Source organism: Pecten maximus, chromosome 2, assembly GCF_902652985.1.
Source record: "Pecten maximus chromosome 2, xPecMax1.1, whole genome shotgun sequence".
Lineage (NCBI taxonomy): Eukaryota > Metazoa > Mollusca > Bivalvia > Pectinida > Pectinidae > Pecten > Pecten maximus.
In genome coordinates, this window is record NC_047016.1 from 21,303,951 (window position 1) to 21,329,541 (window position 25,591).

The 25,591-nt window shown below is 36.0% G+C and overlaps 2 protein-coding genes across 2 annotated transcripts in view; one reads left to right on the forward strand and one right to left on the reverse strand.

Moving 5' to 3' along the window:
• Positions 1–21,168, reverse strand: part of LOC117341979 — a 41,769-nt gene extending 20,601 nt beyond the window's left edge. The window contains exon 1 of the mRNA XM_033903896.1: positions 20,956–21,168. Coding sequence (XP_033759787.1) covers positions 20,956–21,168 — 213 coding nt within the window. The remainder of the gene's footprint in view (positions 1–20,955) is intronic.
• A 281-nt stretch (positions 21,169–21,449) lies between these two features.
• LOC117341987 lies at positions 21,450–25,563 on the forward strand. Its single transcript, XM_033903910.1, has 2 exons — positions 21,450–21,586; positions 23,922–25,563. Exons 1-2 carry the CDS (start codon positions 21,450–21,452, stop codon positions 25,534–25,536), a joined length of 1,752 nt encoding a protein of 583 aa, XP_033759801.1. The 3' UTR covers positions 25,537–25,563.
• Positions 25,564–25,591: the final 28 nt, after the last annotated feature.

The window sequence follows — 25,591 nt, forward strand, 5'->3', positions numbered from 1 at the left end:
TTCATTTTTAATATACTTGTTTAGACCGCAAATCGATGGGAGTAGTATGAGGTATACCATATTGAGGATTATAAAGAATACTTATTTACCATATAGAACATTTCAATTACCTTAGAAGTGTGCGTCCACAGAAGTAGCTTTATAATTTTATAGATGGAATAATGATTTAAGAATCAATATGAACCTTTATGTGAAACAAGTTCAAATTCATGATATGATTTTACCTATGTCGTACGTGGTTGAGCTTGGCTTGTCTAGTACAACAGATGTCATTTATTATTATGCAACCGTTGTGAAAGGACATTTCACCAGGGATTTATATAGTTAACATATCAACATTATCTGTGACCTTTGGATTTCGCGATCAAAGGTAGAAATCGAAAACATAAGTATAAGTAAAGGGGCTCACTGATTAGATTTCGCTCTTCTTCCCCAAGCATTTGAAACTAGATTATTGACACAATTTTTCCACTTTTCGTTAACATTCGAAGAGATTGTCAGTTTTAAATTTCGGCTGATATTTTACTTTTCTAATTAGAGATAACAGAGCAATCACGTGAATTTCGCGGATCCTCGTTTTAACCAACCGAAAATGGAGCTAGAGGAAAGGTGTCGTCAGTACCCATGTGATCTGTCTTTGTTATCTACAATCGAACCCCTTTGGGCAGTCACAAAGGAAAAGTATCGAATTCAATAATTATACATGATCCAAATAAAGTAATCTGATTAGTTCCGATGAAAATATTTTGGAAAATCTGTCCAATCAGGAACGTCGTTTTATGTGCTGATACACAACCCATGCCGACACATGGCCGATATCTTCTTGATATGTCGTTTCTTTTTCCCAGGCTCTGAAGAGTTACGTTAAACAGGAAGCATTTGCTGGGTCGACAACGAATGAAACCGACGGTTTTCAAGGAATTACCAATACGGTTGAAACGAGTGAAACAAAATGAAGACTCGATGGGGGCCGAGGATTGAGGAAAGTGGAAACATTTGTCAAGTGCAGTCAGCGTGCAACAACTGTTGATATCATAGCTACATAGATGTAAATTGGGGCACACTTGAAATATATAAATCAAGTTATAATTAGCCCATCTAGTATAAGAACACAATAAAAGTCCTATTCTCTTTTCATATCAACCAAATTTCAACTGCCTCGACAACAGGTAATACCCCGACCAAATGCAATTAAGCGTTTCCATTTGTACATGGTGTGATTTAATGTGATCGTAATTACTAGCAACAATATCGGGTTTGAGTGAGGTACAATCTAATGAATATGTACCTTGTCAGGTGGGATGAAACCTTGTGATGAACATGTACCTTGTCAGGTGGGGTGACATCTTCGGTTGAACATGTACCCTGTCATGTGAGATGACACCTTGTGATGAACATGTACCCTGTCATGTGAGATAACACTTTCTGATGAACATGTACTCTGTCAGGTGGGATGACATCTTCGGTTGAACATGTACCCTGTCATGTGAGATAACTCTTTCTGATGAACATGTACCTTATCAGGTGGGATGACACCTTGTGATGAACATGTACCCTGTCATGTGAGATAACACTTTCTGATGAACATGTACCTTATCAGGTGGGATGACACCTTGTGATGAACATGTACCCTGTCATGTGAGATAACTCTTTCTGATGAACATGTACCTTATCAGGTGGGATGACACCTTGTGATGAACATATACTCTGTCGGGTGGGATGACACCTTGTGATGAACATGTACTCTGTCGGGTGGGATGACATCTTCGGTTGAACATGTACCCTGTCATGTGAGATAACACTTTCTGATGAACATGTACCTTATCAGGTGGGATGACACCTTGTGATTAACATATACTCGGTCGGGTGGGATGACACCTTGTGATGAACATGTACCCTGTCATGTGAGATAGCACTTTCTGATGAACATTTACCTTGTCAGGTGTGGTGACACTTTCTGATGAACATGTACTCTGTCATGTGAGATAACTCTTTCTGATGAACATGTACCTTATCAGGTGGGATGACACCTTGTGATGAACATATACTCTGTCAGGTGGGATGACACCTTGTGATGAACATGTACCTTGTCAGGTGGGATGACACCTTGTGATGAACATTTACCCTGTCATGTGAGATAACTCTTTCTGATGAACATGTACCTTATCAGGTGGGATGACACCTTGTGATGAACATTTACCCTGCCATGTGAGATAACTCTTTCTGATGAACATGTACCTTATCAGGTGGGATGACACCTTGTGATGAACATGTACCCTGTCATGTGAGATAACACTTTCTGATGAACATGTACCTTGTCAGGTGGGGTGACACCTTTTGATGAACTTTCGTTCCCTTTATGTCTTTTTCCATCATGCATGATTTCTTTTTACGGATACAGTTCTTTCAGAAAAAATTCTGATGAAACTGTTTTTCTATGTATGATGGACTGAAAAAAACAATAGTCAAAATTCTACGAAATATTATTTTACCCCCTTTTTGTAATGGCAGTTACTGACGCCCTTTCTCGTGCGGCACTAATTGATGCCTTTTCTTGTTTAAGCCGTAAGTGATGTCTTTTGTTGTGCGGACAGTAAGTGACGTCCTCTTGACTAGATGCAGTAGTCTATGCTATTAAATTTGCATTTGTTGTTTTATTTATTAGTGTTCTCTTAACATGACATATGGCAAGAATAAACCCCCAAAACGTCTGGAAATAATATATACATACAAGGATAGGTCCGTGTTCACTGTAACAAATTAGCATATACCTGTGATTCTCCTATTTTATAGTATTATTTTAAGGTAAAGGATTATTTTTATTCTATAATCAACAATCATACGTTACTGGATATTTGACCATGGGTTCCGACCTTAGAGTTTCCTCCCTTGTCACATTCACTTCAGCCTTAGCTTGATTAGGTCATATAGAGTTGAGAATCATGCATTATGTGAATGTTATTGAATATAAAAACAACTTTTCCATAGAAAGCATTGATAAACTTAATGAAAGCTTCTTAAATTAAAATGCATCCATACGGGTTTGTATTAATTTAAAGACTTTCCTCAAGGTAGAAAATATTGGTCTGGTTGAATATATTAATTGGACATGTTTAGAAGGAGAGATGACAAAGTGATTGTTGATTTTTAACTGTGTGACAAATCATCGTCGGCGTCCCATGGTCCTGACACTCACAGACAGAAACCCTGGAACGATAGCAACAGATAATCTCCTGTCGGCTCTGAAAATAGCAACCTTTCAAATTCTACCCTACATTTAAACTTTGCAGGTCAATGGATTCAAGTAGTTACCTGTTCTTTCATTATCACAAGAAGGGATGACGCCACGATAATGTTGCATGTCTCCGCATAGACCTCGCTTTAAATTAGCGACACTAAATTTTACCATCTCTAGTTTAAACGAACAATACAAATTTGTTGTTACATAGTAGCGTCGATGTCTGATTTTTTAAAGTCTTTTACAATTATGAATTTGAAACAGTTCGTTCACTATCGAAAGGTAATTCGTGGAGGCCGGCGTTATTTTATATAGTCGAACCGAAATCCCCAAGAAAGCGATGTTCTGATTTGTCAAAATTCCCCAAGAAATGATTTTCGGCAAATGTTGCGATGTGTACCAATCGTCCCTAGGTCTCAGTCCGTGAGCGTGAAGTCAGTGGGGAACCGACGAGACTCGCCCACTTAAGACTTAATTCCAAGTTTGTACTGTATTTTCTACGAGCAACAGACTATGTGACGCCATGATATTGTATTGCATTGTAGCATTAATAATGAGATTTAACAAACTAATATTTTTAAGTTTACAAGTATACTACAATGAGCTATCGCGAAACTAAACATAAATATATTCACTCTGTGATAATTACTTTGTGCTCTTGTTATATCGGGGAAATCTACTGCACACAGTACAAAACAACAAATGCAAGAGGACAACGTAATTGTTATATCGTATATACATGTACCATGTTTAAATGTCCTGTTTGAGGCGTGTCTACTTCATGTGGTCTTTTTGGGTCAACATTCTAAAAAAATGGTTATTGAAATTCATTGTCTTGAGTAAAACGGACGGCATCAAGTACAATGCTTCCTAAAAATATTTCAATGGGGTGATATGCTAGAACTGAAGGTTAACACAAAGCATTTAGTCCTTAAACAAAAATAATGTATCACTACAAACCTATGTCGGGTAGCGTTATTTCATGTTAATCAATTAGTAAAGGGTAGGTTAGATATCTTTTTACTCATCAATGCGTTAAGGTCTCTCATCACACGTTTGCTTGGACATTCTGATGGCTGGTGTTAATGTGGATGTATAGGTAGATGATTTTGGTGCGGGCGTGAAGAAAAGGGCTGGCTTTACATCAGAACTGCAGATGACTGACAGAATGTCATCTCAGAGTGGGAAATGACTATATTATTTGATCCGAACATAATGGAGGATAGATAATCTATTGAGAACGAATTTCCTATTGGTATTTCAAAGTAGCTGGATACAAAGATAATTACATCTTCATTTATTCTATTTAATTTTTCATTAGTAAATATTCTAATATCTGTATGTTTTGTTCAGTTTAATTAGGTTTACATAATAGCTTTGTATTTTGGGATGGAGATTATATACTTTGATCGGCTGATTGTATGTAGTTGTAACGGTATATAGACATTACGTCTTTGATGTACGTACATTATTAGAAAATAAATCAGATTACAATGAATTACTTAAGGTTACTTTACCTCATTTGAAATATGTAGGTACCATTGTCATCGATCTGTTGAACAGAGTTGTGCTGTTGCGTCTATACGTATCTGTGATGTGTGAAAGCTTTTTCTATTATATTCTAATCTTCCTATGCGCATTTCACAAATACGTCTCTGAAAAAAAACACGTGAACGGTTTTGTTATCGTGTGCACATGTTACTTGTATTTGTTAATTCAATTTGCATCCACCTGATACCTGATAAAGAGACATGGAACACAAGTAACACCTACTACCAGACATGGAACCGTCGTCGATAAAGGTAGGCTACACTAATTTTACAGTGATTAAGAAACGTTTAAACTCTTTTCATTCTTATATATGTCTGGAACGATATCTGTTTATCTATTTCATAAAGAATGAATTTTGCGTCTTAGATATTAGTGAACACCCTAATAAAGTAAGCGAGAGTGCCAATATTATCGCTATGAATAGACAATTTAACATAAAACTGTTTGTTGTTTAAAGCTGTGTGCAATATTCTCACTATTAACAGTGGGTTATAGATCGGCATAACCATGTATCAGAAGAGCCTTACTTTTTTTCTTAAGCATGGGGAAATTGATTGAAGAATGGTTTTGGAAATATAAATGATTAGCATTTATAGCCCACATAGTTTTCAACGTGGCTTTTGTAATATTTACTAAAACAATAGATAATACTGACAGACAAAAGAAAGCATAAGGGCAACATACCACCAACAAATAGCTTTGAAACAAAGCAACGCGTATTTTGAACGTTTATCTTTATCTCTGAATTCCTGTGTACAGTGGAACTGATTCAGAATACCCTCCTGTATGTTGTATTCTATAAAATCATACAAAACTAAGAATTGATAAAATCATTATTAATGCCCCACTTTTTATTATTTGAACATGTTTAGCCCCATTGCACTAACTTCCCTTCTTGATTCATCACTGACGAGTTCCTGAAGGACGAACAATCTACAAATGTTTATGGTGCAGTTACATATTTTTACATTATTTAGCATATACTTTATCGATTTCTTAATGCATGTTCACTACGTCAAATGTTTCACAACCCAAAACCAGATATATTCAGTGGATAGTGCGTTATATTTAAAATCAAACTGTTTAAAAACAAGAGCATGCTGAAATTTAAAAAAATCAAACAAAACAAAAACAAACAAACAAAATAGCTAAAATGCATAACTTTAGCGTATTTTCATTATCAATTATTTTCTGTAGATAACCTCATGGTTTAGGAATTTAGGTATGATTTAAAGAAGAGCCTTTGAAGTAAAAAAAACTATAATCTTATGCAGACGGAAAAACAAAACGCACCATTTGATATATTTTGTACTAACATTATTGTTATCTTGAGATTTTACAACAGATAAATGATTATGGATTATTATTTCGGACAATACCACGTCCCCTGTATGAGGTAAGTTCCAATGCACTAGGTATATATCGCATTAAAACATAATGTTAGTTATACCCTGGTCGGATACCACACAGCGCCAAACTTCTTCCCGCCAACAACTAACGACGAATGCTAAGAACTGTTCTTCAAAGCAATCAATGGTTGTTTTACGAGGCTGTCTAATCACAGTGGCTTGTCTTCTTGACCTTTTTGTGGATACGCGAAGAAGGCGAGCCTATTTGTGAGTTGGTAGTTTGGTACATAGAGTACATATTGTAAGTGTACATGTGGAACAATTGTAATTATATAAGCTTGGATACGGACTGTTCAATTCGATGTTACATAATGTTTTCAAATTATTCACAGCGTAAAGGGAAATCCCTTTTTAAAGAACAATTGCAATGAATCAATGTTATTTATACAGTTACACTAATTGAGCCTGGTCTGTGTCACATGCTGAATGTGCCTATACAAAAAGGTGTGTTAAACACATAAAGGGTAAAGTCGTTGCAGTGTAAAAGTAAAATATGTACGTTAATTTTTTAATTTTTAAGATTCATAAAACGTAATGTTCCCGGTCGTTAGGGTATCTCGTTGAGCGTTGTCTGATTTGTCTTTAGTCGAGTTATCCAAGTTCCCAACAGTGATGACGGCGATAATTGAATGCAAAATTGAAAACAAAAACAGGGGAAGAACGATGAATTTCTAAATAAATTAAGATATAAAGGATAACCCCTTCAGGATTCGAAACCGTTACATTATCACATGTAGAGCATTGACGTATCTTGTCATCAATATCCTATATCAAAGTTCGACACAACAGCTGATTCTTGTCGGACTATACAAAGGGTGATTTTATTGGGACCACAGAAGGTTAAATAGGTAGGATAATGCATCGTGGCCTACTGATTGCGTATTCAGGTGAGTTTCCTAAGTGTTTTTTGGGCTTGACAATACATGTAGATGTAAAATATATTTTAAAATATTCCAGTCTCTTTTTGTCAGGGAGAGTTAATTTAATTTGCGGTGCTGAATTCAATACAAGATGGTGGAACCCATATAAATAAAAGTTCAAACTGGTAAAAAAAAGTTTAAACTAGGGTTAGTGGACCAGTGTTGAAAACTCTAATTAAGCAAGATATTGGTAAAGGTTAACATTATCATCTGAGGGAATTTGTTGGTTCCTTCGTTCCTAAAGCTGTTAAAGAAGTAGGTTTTTAACAACAGGTGATTCTGGTCGGTCTATCAAATGGATGGTTCTATAGAAAAAGCGGGTAGCGGAGAATACTAGTCATTGCATATCAATATATCCCAACAAAAATGAAACTGATTTGATGACAATTGGAAAACTAATAAAACTTACAGACAAAGATTAGGACTATCAAACATAAAATTAAAAACGTGAATTCACATGAGACAAATAACTAGTTAACAACCCATGGACTCGGTTTCGAGATTTTGAGTGACATATCACAATTTTTCATGCATGTTTTTAATATAGCATGGCTATTAAAATGATTCTCTTGCAACTATACCTTAGCCTTAAATCCTCACATTTGTTTTAGCACAGAATAGGTTTTGATATTTTGTAGTCTAAAAGTAGTTAAAAAGAACTTAGAACAGCAAATATTTTACACATGATGTACATTTTTACCCAAGATGAACATTTTTACACAGGAAGAACATTCTTTAAACAGGTTGTACAATTTGTTTTTTCATAGGATGTACTTTTTTAACACATGCTGTCCATTTTTTACACATGATGTACATTTTATTTACAGAACGTTTTTTTTTGTTTTTTTTTTTACACAGGATGAACACTTTTTGCACATGATAAACATTCTTTAAACAGGATGTACAATTTTTTTTACACATTATGAATTTTTTTACACAGGATGTCCATATTTTACACAGGATGTATATATTTTTAAAGGATGTATAACTTTTTTTACACAGGAGGTCCATTTTTTTACACGTGATGTACAATTTTTTCACAGGACGTACATTTTTTTTTTCACAGGATGATTTTTTTTTAACACACAGGTTGTACATTTTTCCTTCCATGCCTTCTTGTGCAAAGTTCTATCATCTCAACAGGATACCTTTGAACTACTTAACGATATTGTCTGGTATCTTACCGACAATAGTGAATATTTACTTTTTTATGGTATCGACGTCTCACAGCACTCCACAAACGAATTGAGGAATGTAGAGAATCAAACATGTGCCAAAATTCCTCATCCTCTAAATCCTTATGAGCACGTATAATAAAACAATTGAGAAACATTTACCAATTTGAGGATTTCCATTTTTGAAACATTAAATGTAGGCATTCCAATATAGGGCACTTAAGGAGTCATTGTTGTGCTTTTGATCTGTCGAAAATATTCGCTGTTGAATTTACTACGATGAGAAACAATGTGAAATACGTGAAATATAATGGTACCACTACAACGGGAATCGACCAGTTATCTCTTTGTTCAACCAATACTTGATACCCAGAATAGGTAGCAAAAAAATTATACTAACTTCAACAAAGTAAATAACTTGTACTAATTGATACTCAAAACATAGGTACAAACTTCAAATCAAATCCATACAAATTTTGCACTTCAATAAACATGTTTTGAAATGTATAAACTGACAAACATTTGGGGAACTTGAGGTAGACCATTCAAAGAGCTAGACTGAATGAAATACAAGATCACCTTCCCCTTACTATGAGGCATACGTTACATATTCCAATCAAACAATTGATAGTTTTACAGGTTTCTGTATCGAAATCGTCACCGGCCCTGGTATGAAATTCAACAACATGTTACGCAGACATTAAGAATAGAAATATACAGCATTTTGTTTATATATGTACTGCGTGATAGACTGTGCCCTGAACTTATGACATAAATGAGTTCTGTACGCATCATTATATGATATATGAGGATGGATTATATATCTAACAAGCGAAGTGCCGTCGTGTCCGATAACTAGGAAGATAAGTCTCGACATTTAAGAAGACGTCGCGATTTATCGCCCCAGTGATCGAACACAGATAAGTACAATGGGGTAAATTACCATCTTTGATACTAATCCATTCTCGTATATCATGCACATATAGATAATTAACTATTTTCTATTTTCAGCTGTTGCCGGGTCAAGAGATATATACCTTGACTTCAGTATACTTACTTGTTGACAAGCTATATGTTTTCTCCGTATGGTATTGATTTGATATATTCAGACTTTGTACTTTCCTTGATATTGTCTTCAATATGCATGACTTGCTCAGAACAGTTAGCCTCGCATTTGACAAATTACTGTACCTATTACTACACCGGTCAATTCTAGTAATACGTATCAGCATCGGTGTGTTCAGGTGTAGAACCTGTTATAGACCTAACCTTTTCACTGTAAGTTATCACTTGTAAGACCAAATATATGAACCTAAAGAACCAAACAAAGGTTGAAAGCAAGTTATTAATAATAATTAATGACTATCTAATGAATGTTAGTAGTCGCGGATACTTCTTTGGTGCCGTAGTTCGCAACAGCTTGTCTTTATTTCATCCGGTAAATCTATATTTGATTGGTGTTTTTGTCATCCTTTTGTCAAAATAAAGTTACAATTTTCTATTAAATGGCGTTAATATATTTTTTTCTTTGTCAAGGCTAATATATATAAGACATATTAAGTATCACAAATATTATAATGATATATAAGAGGTGTAACAGGTGTATACACAATGAACCGTTCACTTACAATGCAATAGTTACAAGTATGATATGTCATGTATTTTTTTTCAAATTTTCCAATACAAATTTTTGTTTAAATTAGGTTGCTTGTCCACGGACTTTATATATTAAGATATTCAGTACAAACCAAAACGACATGAGAAGAATGTCGTCTGTATCGATTGCTTCACACCTGTAATACCTACGTCGTTTGGTCTACATTACAGGAAGTGGCAGCAGATGTCAGATCAGTCTTCAGTTCACATCAGCAAGCAATAAACGAAAGACGTGTCTTGTAAAGCGCTTTACATATCATGGGTTGTCTTCCCCAGAAAACATATAAACTTTGATATAGTCGCTTTGATTACATTATGATGAGTTTTATTGACAATTCACTGGTTTTTGGTCCTTGTTATAGTCAATCTGCCGAGTACTTACACGACATATGTCACAGGTGTTTTCGTTACACTTTCTCGCATAACTTCGGTTTCTCTTGCCCTTATCAATATGCCGTATAACTCAGACGGTTATGTCGGTTAGTTTGTCCGCTGTCGTTTTACTTACCCTACTTCTGTTTAGATAAGGACATTGCGTTCACCATCACCTTACCGTTGTTCAACGAAAGAAAAAAACTGATTTTTACGCATATCGTCTTCATATGTATATTAAGAAAGAGCTTAATAGAACGCATCTACTACCAACTTGATCTTTATCTACAGAAATGGCATCTACCAACTCATTCCTTATCTACAGACATGGCATCTACCAACTCAATCCTTATCCACAGACATGGCATCTACCGTCTTGACTCTTATCTACAGACATGGCATCTACAAACGCAACCCTGATATACAAACCAGGCATCTACCATCTCAATCCTTATCTAAAGACATGGCATCTAACAACTCAATCATTATCTACAGACATGGCATCTACCAACTCAATCATTATCTACAGACATGGCATCTACCAACTCAATCCTGATCTACAGACATGGCATCTACCAACTCAATCCTTATCTACAGACATGGCATCTACCAACTTGATCCACATCCACAAACCAGGCATCTACCGCCTTGATCCTTATCTACAGAAATGCCATCTACGAACTCAATCCTTATCTACGTACATGGCATCTTCCAATTTGAATCCTTATATACAGACATGACATCTTCCAATTCAATCCTTATCTACAGACATGCCATCTACCATCTTCATCCTGATCTACAGACATGGCATCTACCATCTTCATCCTGATCTACAGACATGGCATCTACCATCTTCATCCTTATCTACAGACATGGCATCTAAAAACTCAATCCTGATCTAAAGACATGGCATCTACCAACTCAACTATTATCTACAGACATGGCATCTTCCAATTTGAATCCTTATATACAGACATGGCATCTACCAGCTCAATCCTTATCTACAGACATGGCATCTACCATCTTCATCCTTATCTACAGACATGACATCTACCAACTCAATCCTTATCTACAGACATGGCATCTAAAAACTCAATCCTGATCTAAAGACATGGCATCTACCGCCTTGATCCTTATCTACAGACATGTCATCTTCCAATTTGAATCCTTATATACAGACATGGCATCTACCAACTCAATCCTTATCTACAGACATGGCATCTACCATCTTCATCCTTATCTACAGACATGACATCTACCGCCTTGATCCTTATCTACAGACATGGCATCTACCAACTCAATCATTATCTACAGACATGGCATCTACCAACTCAATCCTTATCTACAGACATGGCATCTACCAACTCAATCCTGATCTACAGACATGGCATCTACCATCTTCATCCTTATCTACAGACATGCCACCTACCATCTTCATCCTTATCTACAGACATGACATCTACCAACTCAATCCTTATCTACAGACATGCCATCTACCATCTTCATCCTTATCTACAGACGAGGCGTCCAATATTTGATTCTGCTAAAATATCAATTTTTCCTATTGTAAGAAATAAGAAATAACTCCATTGATCCCTAAGCTCCGCGAGACTTCTTAAGTTTGTGTAGTAGCTGATTAGTTAGTTGTTATACAAAGCATTTACCTTAACGTCCTACCACCATTCTTTGCAATCTTATAGTAACAGATAAGCGGATTACTTAGTAATGGCATACATATCGTGCAGAATAAGAAAGATTTTTTATCAATCTGGCTTCTCAAATAGTCAGTCCATTTTATGATATTATCTGCTTTACTCCATACCAACCATAGTTCATTAAAAGCATGTTTGTTCTCTTTTTATATTAGATTTCGCTTTCAAAATAGCGAGCGATGAAATAAGTACATTGTTGTGAATGATAATATTATTAACATGGGATACCTCGTTGATAATCTACGTTGATTTTGCTTCACTATTTGCAAACCCATAAATTAGTACCCTCTATCTACCGATGTATTATTTTCTTTTTCATATGGCGTCGAATCAATCATAGAGCTTACCCAAACAAGTGATAAGAGTTATATGTATGGATAAAAAAGATATCCACTCGCCATTCATGAATATGACATAATTGATACTACAGACTCCAACACACCAACCGCTTAATCCTAGATTTATTAAGAATGTAATCAGTGGGATGTTTCACCACGAAATTGCGTGTGATTTGATTTTTTATTATACTGTATTCTCTATTTCTCGATAACTCCATCAACGTTACCCTATTTGTGATACCTAATGCCCTATTCCCAATATTACGACCTCCGTGATATTTTTCAACAGCTGTCAGTAATTCGTTTATAACACGCGACTTCTAGAGATCCAGTTTGATGAAGTCAGTTTAAACGTCAATATAGCCCCGTAACACTGCCTTAATGTCCTTGATCTAAAGTTTCATTTAATTTTTAATACTTTGGTTTGACCTAAATGTAAATGGCGGATGTCGTCGTTGAACAAAAGACGCTTATCTTAAGTGTCGATGTTTGCATTTATGGCAATCTAGAGATATGTCTATGTTTACGTCGATCTAGAAATATGTTAATGTTTACGTATTTCAAGACGTATGTTAATGTTTGCGTCTATCAAGATGTATGTTAATGTTTACGTCTATCTAGACGTATGTTAATGTTTACGTCTATCAAGATGTATGTTAATGTTTACGTCTATCTAAACGTATGTTAATGTTTACGTCTATCTAGACGTATGTTAATGTTTACGTCTATCTAAACGTATGTTAATGTTTACGTCTATCAAGACGCATGTTAATATTTACGTCTATCTAAACGTATGCTAATGTTTACGTCTATCAAGACGTATGTTAATGTTTACGTCTATCTAAACGTATGTTAATGCTACGTCTATCTAAACGTATGTTAATGTTTACGTCTATCTAAACGTATGTTAATGTTTACGTCTATCTAGACGTATGTTAATGTTTACGTCTATCTAGACGTATGTTAATGTTTACGTCTATCAAGACGTATGTTAATGTTTACGTCTATCTAAACGTATGTTAATGTTTACGTCTATCTAAACGTATGTTAATGTTTACGTCTATCTAAACGTATGTTAATGTTTACGTCTATCAAGACGTATGTTAATGTTACGTCTATCTAGACGTATGTTAATATTTACGTCTATCAAGACGTATGTTAATATTTACGTCTATCAAGACGTATGTTAATATTTACGTCTATCAAGACGTATGTAAATGTTACGTCTATCTAGACGTATGTTAATATTTACGTCTGTATAAACGGTTGCTTTTCTTAGCATCTGCTCTTGTCTTACTCTGTGCAAACTTTCCATATCCCCGCAAAGACGTAAGTGGGTATAATGGAATCAGGCTGTCCGTCCGTCTGTGTACATTATGTTAGGGGGTATAATGGAATCAGGCTGTCTGTCCGTATGTTCGTCCTATTGTAAAACCAAGTGAATGCATCTCCATGTACCTGGGCTTTTATGCTTCTATGCCAACCTTGTCCATCCAAACTGTGTACCCATCTGGATAGAAGTTTATTCCTTTATAACTTCTAGAATTTCGTAAAAATCTTTCTTTAGTCATATTGGTTGTGTTTCGTCTTAGTTTCATATATCTTAAAATTTGAATTTTTTGCGCTTTTTACATGTTTTTTTATAATAGAGATAGATTCAGCACGTGAAAGGTTGACACAGGAGAACATTGATCACGCATCAAAACCTTTATAGACGATTAAGTACAGGTTTGGTAAGTGGTTTGATAAACACATGAATGATTCATCAGCTATATATGAAATCCGATTATTATTTATGTTGTCTGATATTACGTAAATGTTTCAACATCTTGGCTTTATATGTATGGTATCACGATGTTAATCTCTAAACTCGAAAGAAAAACAACATCCCGGTTATTCATCTCAGTGCAATGTTTAATCGTTCTGTGTAATATAAATCCGTATTACAACACGTATAGGTATTGAGGAAATATTAGTGTGATATTGCAAATAAAATCATGTTGAACGAAATATCGCGATAAATGAAATGACCTGAATGTACCAGCTGTGTTGTCAATCAAGAAGGGGCGTTACGTATTTAGGATTTATCCAGTTTGTCAGCTTCAGTTGATCGACAGATTTCTGGATCATTTTCCATTGTCCCTAATATATTTGCTTTCTTTGACTCCTACGTATTTGTTGTAGGATTTCTTTAAAAAATCCCAAAGTAAAGAACAGGTGAATACGACTTTTAATGTTGATATATCAATATATATTACATCTTACATATATCCTCTCGTACAACAGTCTGACAGAATATTGATACTATTACCAGTATTGGTATACTCATACGAGGAAAACATGCATCGTATTAAATCAAAACTGTTTTATTTTCAATTTATTTAATTTTGAAGACGAATAAATTTGATTGAATTCAAAAAGACAGATATAACATATTCTCCGAGTCAAAAAAGCTCAGAATCAATATCATCATCTTCGCTCCGTATTATCACGTCATTCCTGGCAATAATACACTGCCATTTTGAATTGACAAGAAAAGTCAGTTTTCTTTGAGTACCTGACTGTGATTTACTGAGAGACGTGTTATCAAATGAGTGATGATGAATTGTAATACAAATTGTAGACAATAAATAATCACTTTTCTACACTCACTTTATTTGGATCTCAAGCATTAGAAAATAGATAAAATTAAAAACAAAAAAATAAATAAATACATCTGTAAATAAAAAACTTGTGATGATATCATTTTTTATCAAGTTGATAATTTCTAATTTATCACCAACAAATGAGTGACCATGGAAAACATTTAAAGAAATTGAAAAAGATCCGTCCTATGCTATTCAAGAAATAGTGATAACTTTAACTATCTAAATCCAAGATGGCCGCCTATCAGCAAATATATTTTGTATTTCCCCCATTAGGTTCAAATTTAATCATGCAAATCTAGATATTATGAATTATCATGGACAATCTACGTAGGGAATTTGAGAAAGATCCGTAAAGATAGTCTCTGGAGTAGTGATAGTGGGGGTGGTCATCAGAGCCATGGGGTATATTAACAGTAGAGACAGCTTAAAGTTCTGAGTGTATACTTTTAGCTGTGAGTTGCGAAGAGAGTGAATTGTGACACGGTGGTCAACTGACGTTGAACATGGTAATGTAAAGTATGTCATCTTCTAGTCTTATCGTGAAAAAACCTAGCAACGCATGTTTTATCATGAACATGGAAGGCGGATGTTTTACCTTCTTATTTTGATGTTTATGATATTATTTTTATTACTTTATATTTATGACATTATATTTTTGACTATGATGTTTAATTATTTTGAAGAATAATCGTCCTCTTATTCGTAAAAACCCACTATTAAAATCTGATGACACAAGCGAAGTTTCAAATTTAGATATATCTTGTTTTTTATAAACATTACAAATCATCACTCGTGCGTTCATACATGTCGTATAGTTTTATTCCGAATAGAACAGACACATCATATACATTTTAATGGAATAAATCAACGTTTATATGCGTACACATAGCATTGGGACCTGTACAATTAGCTGAAAACAGTTTATACGATCATTTTTATCAAACGGTAAACAATTTTGTACAGCCAGCTGTAATCCTGTTTTTTGTTCACTAAACGTTTAATTTTTTACCAGCAGGTATAGTTTATGTCATCCTTTTTAGAGTTCATTATCTTTGAGTTTTTTACCAGCAGGTATAGTTTATGTCATCCTTTTTAGAGTTCATTATCTTTGAGGTTTTTACCAGCAGGTATAGTTTATGTCGTCCTTTTTAGAGTTCATTATCTTTGAGTTTTTTAGTAGCAGGTATAGTTTATGCCGTCCTTTTTAGAGTTCATTATCTTTGAGGTTTTTACCAGCAGTTATAGTTTTTGTCATCCTTTTTAGAGTTCATTATCTTTGAGTTTTTTACCAGCAGGTATAGTTTATGCCGTCCTTTTTAGAGTTCATTAACTTTGAGTTTTTTACCAGCAGGTATAGTTTTTGTCGTCCTTTTTAGAGTTCATTAACTTTGAGTTTTTTACCAGCAGGTATAGTTTATGCCGTCCTTTTTGGAGTTCATTATCTTTGAGGTTTTTACCAGCAGGTGTAGTTTATGCCGTCCTTTTTAGAGTTCATTATCTTTGAGGTTTTTACCAGCAAGTATAGTTTATGTCATCCGAAGGATAAGGCGACATTATTTGCTTGTTTTTATTCCTCAGATCATTCCAACGTCCTTACTGAAATACCACGATATTATCAAACATTGGAAATCCCTACTTATAATAAAAGTTAAACATCAGTATGAAAATAAAATGATAGAAAACAAAAAGAATTTCTAAATATATCAGGCAGATTTGGACAACAAAGCTAGAGATCCGAATAGTTAGTAATTACGAATTAAGATATCGATGCGATCCGCATCCCCTCACTTTGATAAACGCTGAAAAGGACGTGCTAGTAGATGCTTAAGAAATGCGATTGAGATTTTGTCGTGTGGCGTGTTATACAGTTCACACTCCTTTGGTTAATATTTCTATCGGCGGGTCAGTGGCAGAAACGTCAGAGATACGCTTCGGTAGGACAATTTAGCACTGAAATAACATCATTGTTGATAAAAAAAAGTCCTGCCAATGTAAAAATCGGGTTGAACATGTTCAAAGGGGAATGTTTGAGATTTATCTCGGACCTGAAGAAAGGACAACACAACATATAAATACAGATTTAGATGTAGCAACATCGACCCAACGCAGTTTGGAATTCTCTTCACCGTGTTTAAAACATTAATATCTGACCACATTGTAACCCATCTTACTTGTGTATAATAATACATATTAATGTTGTTTCAACATCGACCTAGTTGAAATTGTCATCTCTTTATTGAATCGTCAATTTCTGAACGAATAAATGCAGGAAATAAAGAAGTACATTTCTATACAAACATACACTGGTCAGTTGACCTTACAAAGTAGGCATTTATCACAAAAGGAAATATTGTTAGTGACATCCAAGGAAGGTATACCAGCACTTATAGACTGACTGTTCAGATCACCAGATTCGACAAATTTTCATAAATAAACTCATTGACATGGTAATTACATGTCCAACGTTATTTTCTCTGAAATGCCCTTTGTGCATTATTGTGAGGATAACGATTTGCACTTTCAACAAGTATTCATAATCTGTCAAAAGTGTAACTATACATTAATTTAAAGCATACGAGGTGATTGAGAACTCTCTGGAAGACAACCTGCATGGCCGACATGTGAGTAGAATAGGTGGAAACTATGATAAACATACCGGGACATTTGACGATCGATTCTGATGTTACCGTTTCGTAACTCACAGCTGAACGTAAAAAAGCTCCGATTTCCAAGCTCACTGTTCAATTATACACTAAGAACGGCCTTTCTTGGTGGTCATGATGTCACAATCACACTTAATTATCGGCATATCATTAATGCATCAAATATTTTGATCGTTGTCTTCAAAAACTATGACCACTCCTGTTTCACAAAAGAGACAATTTGCATGATAGATCAAATTTTGCAAAGAAGAAATACTAGCTAAGCATATTTATGTATCGTAATATGTCAGAGAATCGATTAATAAAAAGATATGCGTCTTCCCGATTTATGCACCCGTGGGGAACTATCACAAAAAGCCTCGTATTTATGATTTTTTTCTTGAAACAAATCAAGAAACCTGATTGGTTCCGTAGAAAATGACTATTCAGAAACATAATTCTATATTTCTGGATTTGTTTCCCAAGATGTCAGATAACAAAACATATCAACAAATGGGCACAGCCATCTTGTTTTACTATTTTATTTTCCAGACGAAGAAGAGCTTCGTTTATATGAAGAATAATTCATGTCAAACTAAAGGTTTTCACGCCAGTGATCCCACGGGTCAAAATAGCGAAAGGTAGAGAAGATTCCGTGGGGCCGACAATGCCATTTATGATGCATTCCCGATCTTCACAAACTCTTTTTAAACAAAGGTTTAGTAGCTCGGAACGTTGGTCAGCCAAGCTTTATTAGGACTTCTTATCGCTACTATCAGTACTTCTTAGTCATAGTTGCAGCCGTTTTCAGATACTACATACCACAGGGGCTACATACTCCAGGTGTGGTATAGATTGAATACTTTAGAAGACTTCCAAAAAGCGTTTTGATCAGTCTTGAAGAACTTTTTTTTTATCAAATCATTTGTTTTTAAATATTTTTAAACGTATTATATCCGTTGACATGGCGATCCAGTGTCATCGCCCTGGTCTCGTGTTTAAGACCTGATAGGGACTGGTTTTACCTTGATTGACCTAGATTTACATCACCGTTATCATCGATAAAACAGAAACAAATTACTTTTTGTCTCTAGATCTTTAGTTTGTAGTAGTTTGCCCTCGTTTTGATTGGTCAAAGACATCGGTGTTTTTTGTTGTTTTTTTTTTTGTTGTTTTTTTTTTGTTTTTTTGTTGTTTTTTTTTTTTTTATTGTTTATATTTGTTATAAAACCGGTTGTTCCCTGATGAAATATTTTAAATTGTTCGCTTTTTTATTTTTGCAGATAATCGCCGTCATTATCGTTTCCATTTTCCCCGTTGCCTTAGCGGAATGTACGTCTATTCCGTATCCCAGTCTTCTCAGAGAATGTTATGATGATATTTCCAAGAAATTTTCCGCCAAAGCCTATCCTGGCGAACTGCCAAACATCATATGTATTAACAAATTTCGATGGTGGACAGACACGGAATCATGTCACCCCTCCTTACATCCGGCCACTCTGCGCTACGTCCAAGACATGTCTGGTCATCATAGAAGGTACAAGAGAGGGGCAGTTCGTCAGAAAAGGAAAAGGAAGGAAATCCGAATGATGACTAAACAGGAGTTAAAGAAGTTCTTCAAGGCGTTAAAAAAACTCAAGCAAAAGAAGTTAAGTATTCATCATGTATATAGGATACACATTTACACCACTAACCATTCAAATGTATATCCAGTTACAATACAAATTCAGTACTAGATATTGTATCTCGTTACGATACAAATTCAGTACTAGATATTATATCTCGTTACGATACAAATTCAGTACTAGATATTATATCTCGTTACAATACAAATTCAGTACTAGATATTATATCCAGTTACAATACAAATTCAGTACTAGATATTATATCTCGTTACGATACCAATTCAGTACTAGATATTATATCCCGTTACAATACAAATTCAGTACTAGATATTATATCTCGTTACAATACTGTGGTTTGGTTTGTTTTTGTTTAACGTCCTATTAACAGCCAGGGTCATTTAAGGACGGGCCAGGTTTTGGAGGTGGAGGAAAGCCGGAGTACCCGGAGAAAAACCACCGGCCTACGGTCAGTACCTGGCAACTGCCCCACGTAGGTTTCGAACTCGCAACCCAGAGGTGGAGGGCTAGTGTTAAAGTGTCGGGACACATTAACCACTCGGCCACCGCGGCCCCTTCACAATACAATACAAATACGTTACAATACAAATTCAGTACTAGATATTATATCTCGTTACGATACAAATTCAGTAGTAGATATTATATACAGTCTGACGTCGTTACCTCGAGCACTGATAGTTCGAAAGCCCTTCAGAACCAATAAAGCTTATACATAGTATTTCAGTTTTCTTAAACGGAACTCGGAACTACGACCAAAACCAATACAACTAATACATAGTATTTCAGTTTTTCTTAAACGGAACTCGGAACTCGGATATAAATATGTTACATTATCATTTATCATTTCGTAATTTTGCATATTGGATAACTTCTGAGGAACATGTAATAGATATGATATTATGGTTCCTGTTCCTAGGGATGATTCATCAAGTAACACACGCTGATAGTATCTATAGTAGATATACTAATGTGATGATACCCTGGTAGGACATTATGTCGACAGCTTGGTGGAAATGATAGGGTTTCATGAGATAAAATCACGGGAACAGTTTTAAGGCTGATCTCATTTGGAAATATTCTGATTTTTTGTGTGATATGGAGTCAGACTTGTTAAACACTCGTTAACATGTACAATGGCTATGTCACCGTCACCCTCAATCCGTCTTTCATTTAGAGGAGGGGTCATAACTTTGGATATGTCACTAAGGTCGGGCACATTAAACACCACAAAAGAGCACGGAGTAATAACCAAAATAGATGCAACAAAGAAACATGTATTGTCTTTTTCAACATTAATTTATCTTAGGAAAAACTTGTAGCAGCAAATATTTCCTTCAACATTCCCCATTTGTAACGGAATGACCTGGAGGATACCCAGGTTATCAGTAAGAATACACAACATAGCTGTTAACTGATCACAATAACCCCTGATAACGTCGCTAAATACACGTGTGTCTTGGCCGTAGCTATTGCAAGAAGCTTAATCCCTGGTAACAACAAAAACTATCCCATATCATAGAGATAGCTTTGTTACGTGGAAATGTGGCACCGTGGTCAAACATATGGATGTATGATAAATATTATATTGTATCTACAGTGTCAAATACAGTTTTTTTTGTCTGTAAACACTATTGTCACATGTACTTCTTACAAAAGGAAACCGGTTATAACCTTGATAACCGAGCTGCGTACACTTGGGTGGTCGGATGACACAGTGGTAACCCACACTGGCCTTTGATCTAGGCGGCTGGGGTTCGATTCCCCGACCGGACGTGAAAAAGTATCGGGTCACCTGCCCGGTCACTTGGGTTTTCTCCAGGTTTTCCGGTTTCATTCCACTGTAGGGCCCCTTGCGCGCTTCCATCTGTGCCAGCGGGAGTAATAAATATAAGTTGATTTTGTTAGGCAATTTCTGTAAATATTTTTTAACATTTAAATAGGTAACGACAGAAAGCTTACCTATAAATCTTCCTCCAGAAAACTGACTTCAGCATCAAAGGCCTTTAGGTAGTACACTTATGACAATGCTTCCTAAACGCTGGGTTCTATCATTCTCAGTACTGTTAAACCAGAATTACTGTGGTGTTGTACAATGTTATGATACTCTCCTGAAATCGTGTTTTCTGTTAGAACCTTTCAACTTTAATGTTTAAACAGGTGGCTGGTTCTGACGGAACTCTGTCTATGTATGACGCCATTGCCGGGATACATAACGGGAACATCGCCAGGACCGCTCACATTGGACCGAACTTCTTGCCCTGGCACCGCCTTTACCTTTACACGTTAGTATAGAATGAATTCCTGTAGGTATTAATGTCATCGTTTTCTTACATTTTCTTTACTAAGAATTCATAACACACCATGTCATCTAAATATGGCAATTGGGATGTTCTAGCCTGTCCCTTATATTGTTTCTGTGTGTACGCTTCACTGTAACTTTATTCTGTCCTCACTGTTACAATATTTTGTCCTCGGTGTTACTATATTATTTCCTCACTGTTGGTATATTCTCTGTCCTCACTGTTACTATATTCTGTCCTCACTGTTACTATATTCTGTCCTCGGTGTTACTATATTATTTCCTTACTGTTGCTATATTCTCTGCCCTCGACGTTACTTTATTCTGTCCTCACTGTAACTATATTCTGTCCTCACTGTTACTATATTCTGACCTCACTGTTACTATATTCTCTGTCCTCACTGTTAATATATTATTTCCTCACTGTTACTATATTCCCTGCCCTCGGTGTTACTATATTCTGTCCTCAATGTTCCTATATTTTGTCCTCAATGTTACTATATTATGTCCTTATTGTTACTATATTCTGTCCTCACTGTTACTACGTTCTGACCTCATTGTAACTATATTCTGTCCTCACTGAAACTTTATTCTGTCCTCACTGTTACTATATTCTGTCCTCACTGTTACTACATTCTGTCCTCACTGTAACTTTATTCTGTCCTCACTGTAACTATATTCTGCCCTTAAAGTCACTATATTCTGTCCTCACTGTTACTACATTATATCCTCACTGTTACTGTATTCTCTGTCCTCACTGTAACTTTATTCTGTCCTCACTGTAACTTTATTCCGTCCTCACTGTTACTGTATTCTCTGTCCTCACTGTTACTATATTCTGTCCTCAGTGTTACTGTATTGTCCGCAATGTAACTATATGCTGTCCTCACTGTTACTATATTCTGTCTTCACTGTTACTATATTCTGTCATCACTGTTACTATGTTCTGTCCTCACTGTAACTGTATTCTGTCCTCACTGTAACTTTATTCTGTCCTCATTGTTACTATATTCTGTCCTCATTGTTACTATATTCTGTCCTCACTGTTACCATATTCTGTCATCACTGTTACTATATTTTGTCCTCACTGTTACTTTATTCTGTCCTCATTGTAACTATGTTCTGTCTTCACTGTTACTATGTTCTGTCTTCAATGTTACTATATTCTGTCCTCACTGTTACTATATTCTGTCTTCACTGTAACTGTATTCTCTGTCCTCACTGTAACTTTATTCTGTCCTCACTGTTACTGTATTCTGTCCTCACTGTAACTATATTTTGTCCTCACTGTTACTGTATTCTGTTCTCACTGTTACTATATTCTGTCCTCGGTGTTACTATATTCGGTCCTCACTGTTACTAAGTTCTGTCCGCAATGTAACTATATGCTGTCCTCACTGTTACTATATTCTGTCTTCACTGTTACTATATTCTGTCATCACTGTTACTATGTTCTGTCCTCACTGTAACTGTATTCTGTCCTCACTGTAACTTTATTCTGTCCTCATTGTTACTATATTCTGTCCTCATTGTTACTATATTCTGTCCTCACTGTTACCATATTCTGTCATCACTGTTACTATATTTTGTCCTCACTGTTACTTTATTCTGTCCTCATTGTTACTATGTTTTTTCTTCACTGTTACTATGTTCTGTCTTCACTGTTACTATATTCTGTCCTCACTGTTACTATATTCTGTCTTCACTGTAACTGTATTCTCTGTCCTCACTGTAACTGTATTCTGTCCTCACTGTTACTGTATTCTGTCCTCACTGTAACTATATTTTGTCCTCACTGTTACTGTATTCTGTCCTCACTGTTACTATATTCTGTCCTCACTGTAACTTTATTCTGTCCTCATTGTTACTATATTCTGTCTTCACTGTTACCATATTCTGTCCTCGCTGTTACTATATTCTGTCCTCGCTGTTACAATATTCTATTCTCACTGTTACTGTATTCTGTCCTCACTGTAACTTTATTCTGTCTTTACTGTTACTATATTCTGTCCTCAATGTTACTATATTCTGTCCTCAATGTTGCTATATTCTGTCCTCAATGTTACTATATTCTGTCCTCAGTGTTACTATATTCTGTCCTGCCTTATACTGTGTACTATCATGACTAATAATAATTATCTTTTACCGTTCGTTCTTTGTGTTCCCAGAGTAACGCCGAACTCATTTGGTTGTCGTTAAGATATATTTCGTATTATTGAATTGTAGTAGTGCACGGCATATGTCATTCCGTGTATAATAAATATGTATAATGTATATATGTACAAAAATCACAGCTACAGTGTTATCTATGTTTCCAGTTTTGAAAATGCCTTACATGAAGTTATGCCTGGAGTTATACTACCATATTGGGATTGCACGCTCGATCAAGGTCTAGAAACACCAAAACTGTCTACATTTTTCACAAAAACCTTTCTTGGAAAAGCTAAGGGGAAATTGAAGAAAGCAAAATATGGGGACGGTTCCCTGTGGAATATTGTGAGAAACATTGAGACGGGCGGACCTCTGCCAAGTCGTTTGGATATTGCGAAAATTTTAACTAGAAATAGAACTAGGGATATTGTAGTCCCATTCGCAAACGCCCCGTACAACCTGGAGTACCTCCACAATGGAATCCACACCTATATTGGCGGCCATTTATCCACACTCGAGAAGGCAACCATGGATCCAATATTTTTCCTTTTACATTGTTTCATTGACTACATATTCGAGAAATTCAGACAGCGACAGAAAAGTCTTGGTATCGATCCAACAATCGACCTCCCAGACCCTGGGGATCAATATTTGGGAGGGCTGCATCGGCCTACCCTTAATATGTTAGTTTTCGAAAACTACACGAACGCGGATGGGTATTCGGATTACTGGACAGATGAGGTCTATGAGTATGAGGATAGTCCTAGCACGTGCGAGAAGGACTGTGGCTGTGAGTATCTAGTTTGCATCAAAGGACTTTGCTATCCGAAAACTGGAAATGGGATGCCGATTCCAAGAAAATTGACAGGAGAAGAATGGGAATATTTTAGAGGAAGCCAGCCGACGACCGATGATAATCAGGACAATGTAACTGAGGACATATCTGGCAACGTTATAGAAAATGGAACCGGTACAAATGACAATGATGAGAACACGATCTCTCACAACCAACACGATACCTCCAACAATGCATCCACTACAAACACACGTAGACGGCGTAGTGTTCCTGTTGAGGACGGTAATCAGGTGTGTAACGGACCTCACTGTCCCGGCTCGGACTCACCAATACAGAACATCTTCACCATCAATGGGGGTTACAGTGATATCGATGAATGGGTGTTTTTACCCGTGAAGGTAACATTCCTTAGGCCATGGAATTTGCATTTCCACGCTTTTCAAATCCATAACGATTCAATAACCGACAATCTTGATATATTTGATCCTTCTTATTCAAGCAATTTACAGTCGTCTATGTACGTCGGCCACCAGGGAACCTATCACAATTTCTGTAGCGTCAATGGTATAGGGGCAGGAAAAGTGTTTGTCCGATCGGACGGAATAAATTATAATGGCTACGCTATGGAATACGCACTTGTTGATGAGCGCCATCCAGTTTCCAATGGAGTAGCATACATTCCTATCAAAAATCCGGCTGATACTCCAACTGAAGTGTCACTTATTGCCTACGATGAATGCGGAAGAACGTGCCTACCAACATGTCTAATCAGGGGTTCAAGTCCGCCAAAATACAGCCCATGTACTGGTTGCTTACGAGTGGATAACTCGACCCCGACTTGTTACGGGGAAACCGTGGCGGACCTTATCTACAACATGTGGGATTTTGGAACCCAGACTGGAGGATGTCCGTCGGCAGAAAAGGCGGAGATTCCTGTCAATTTCCTCTGTGATTCGTCGGACGCTTACCCCTGGGACCGCGTTTAGTGGCGATACCGATGGGATTAACATTGTATACAGTCTGTTCAATGTGTACACAACA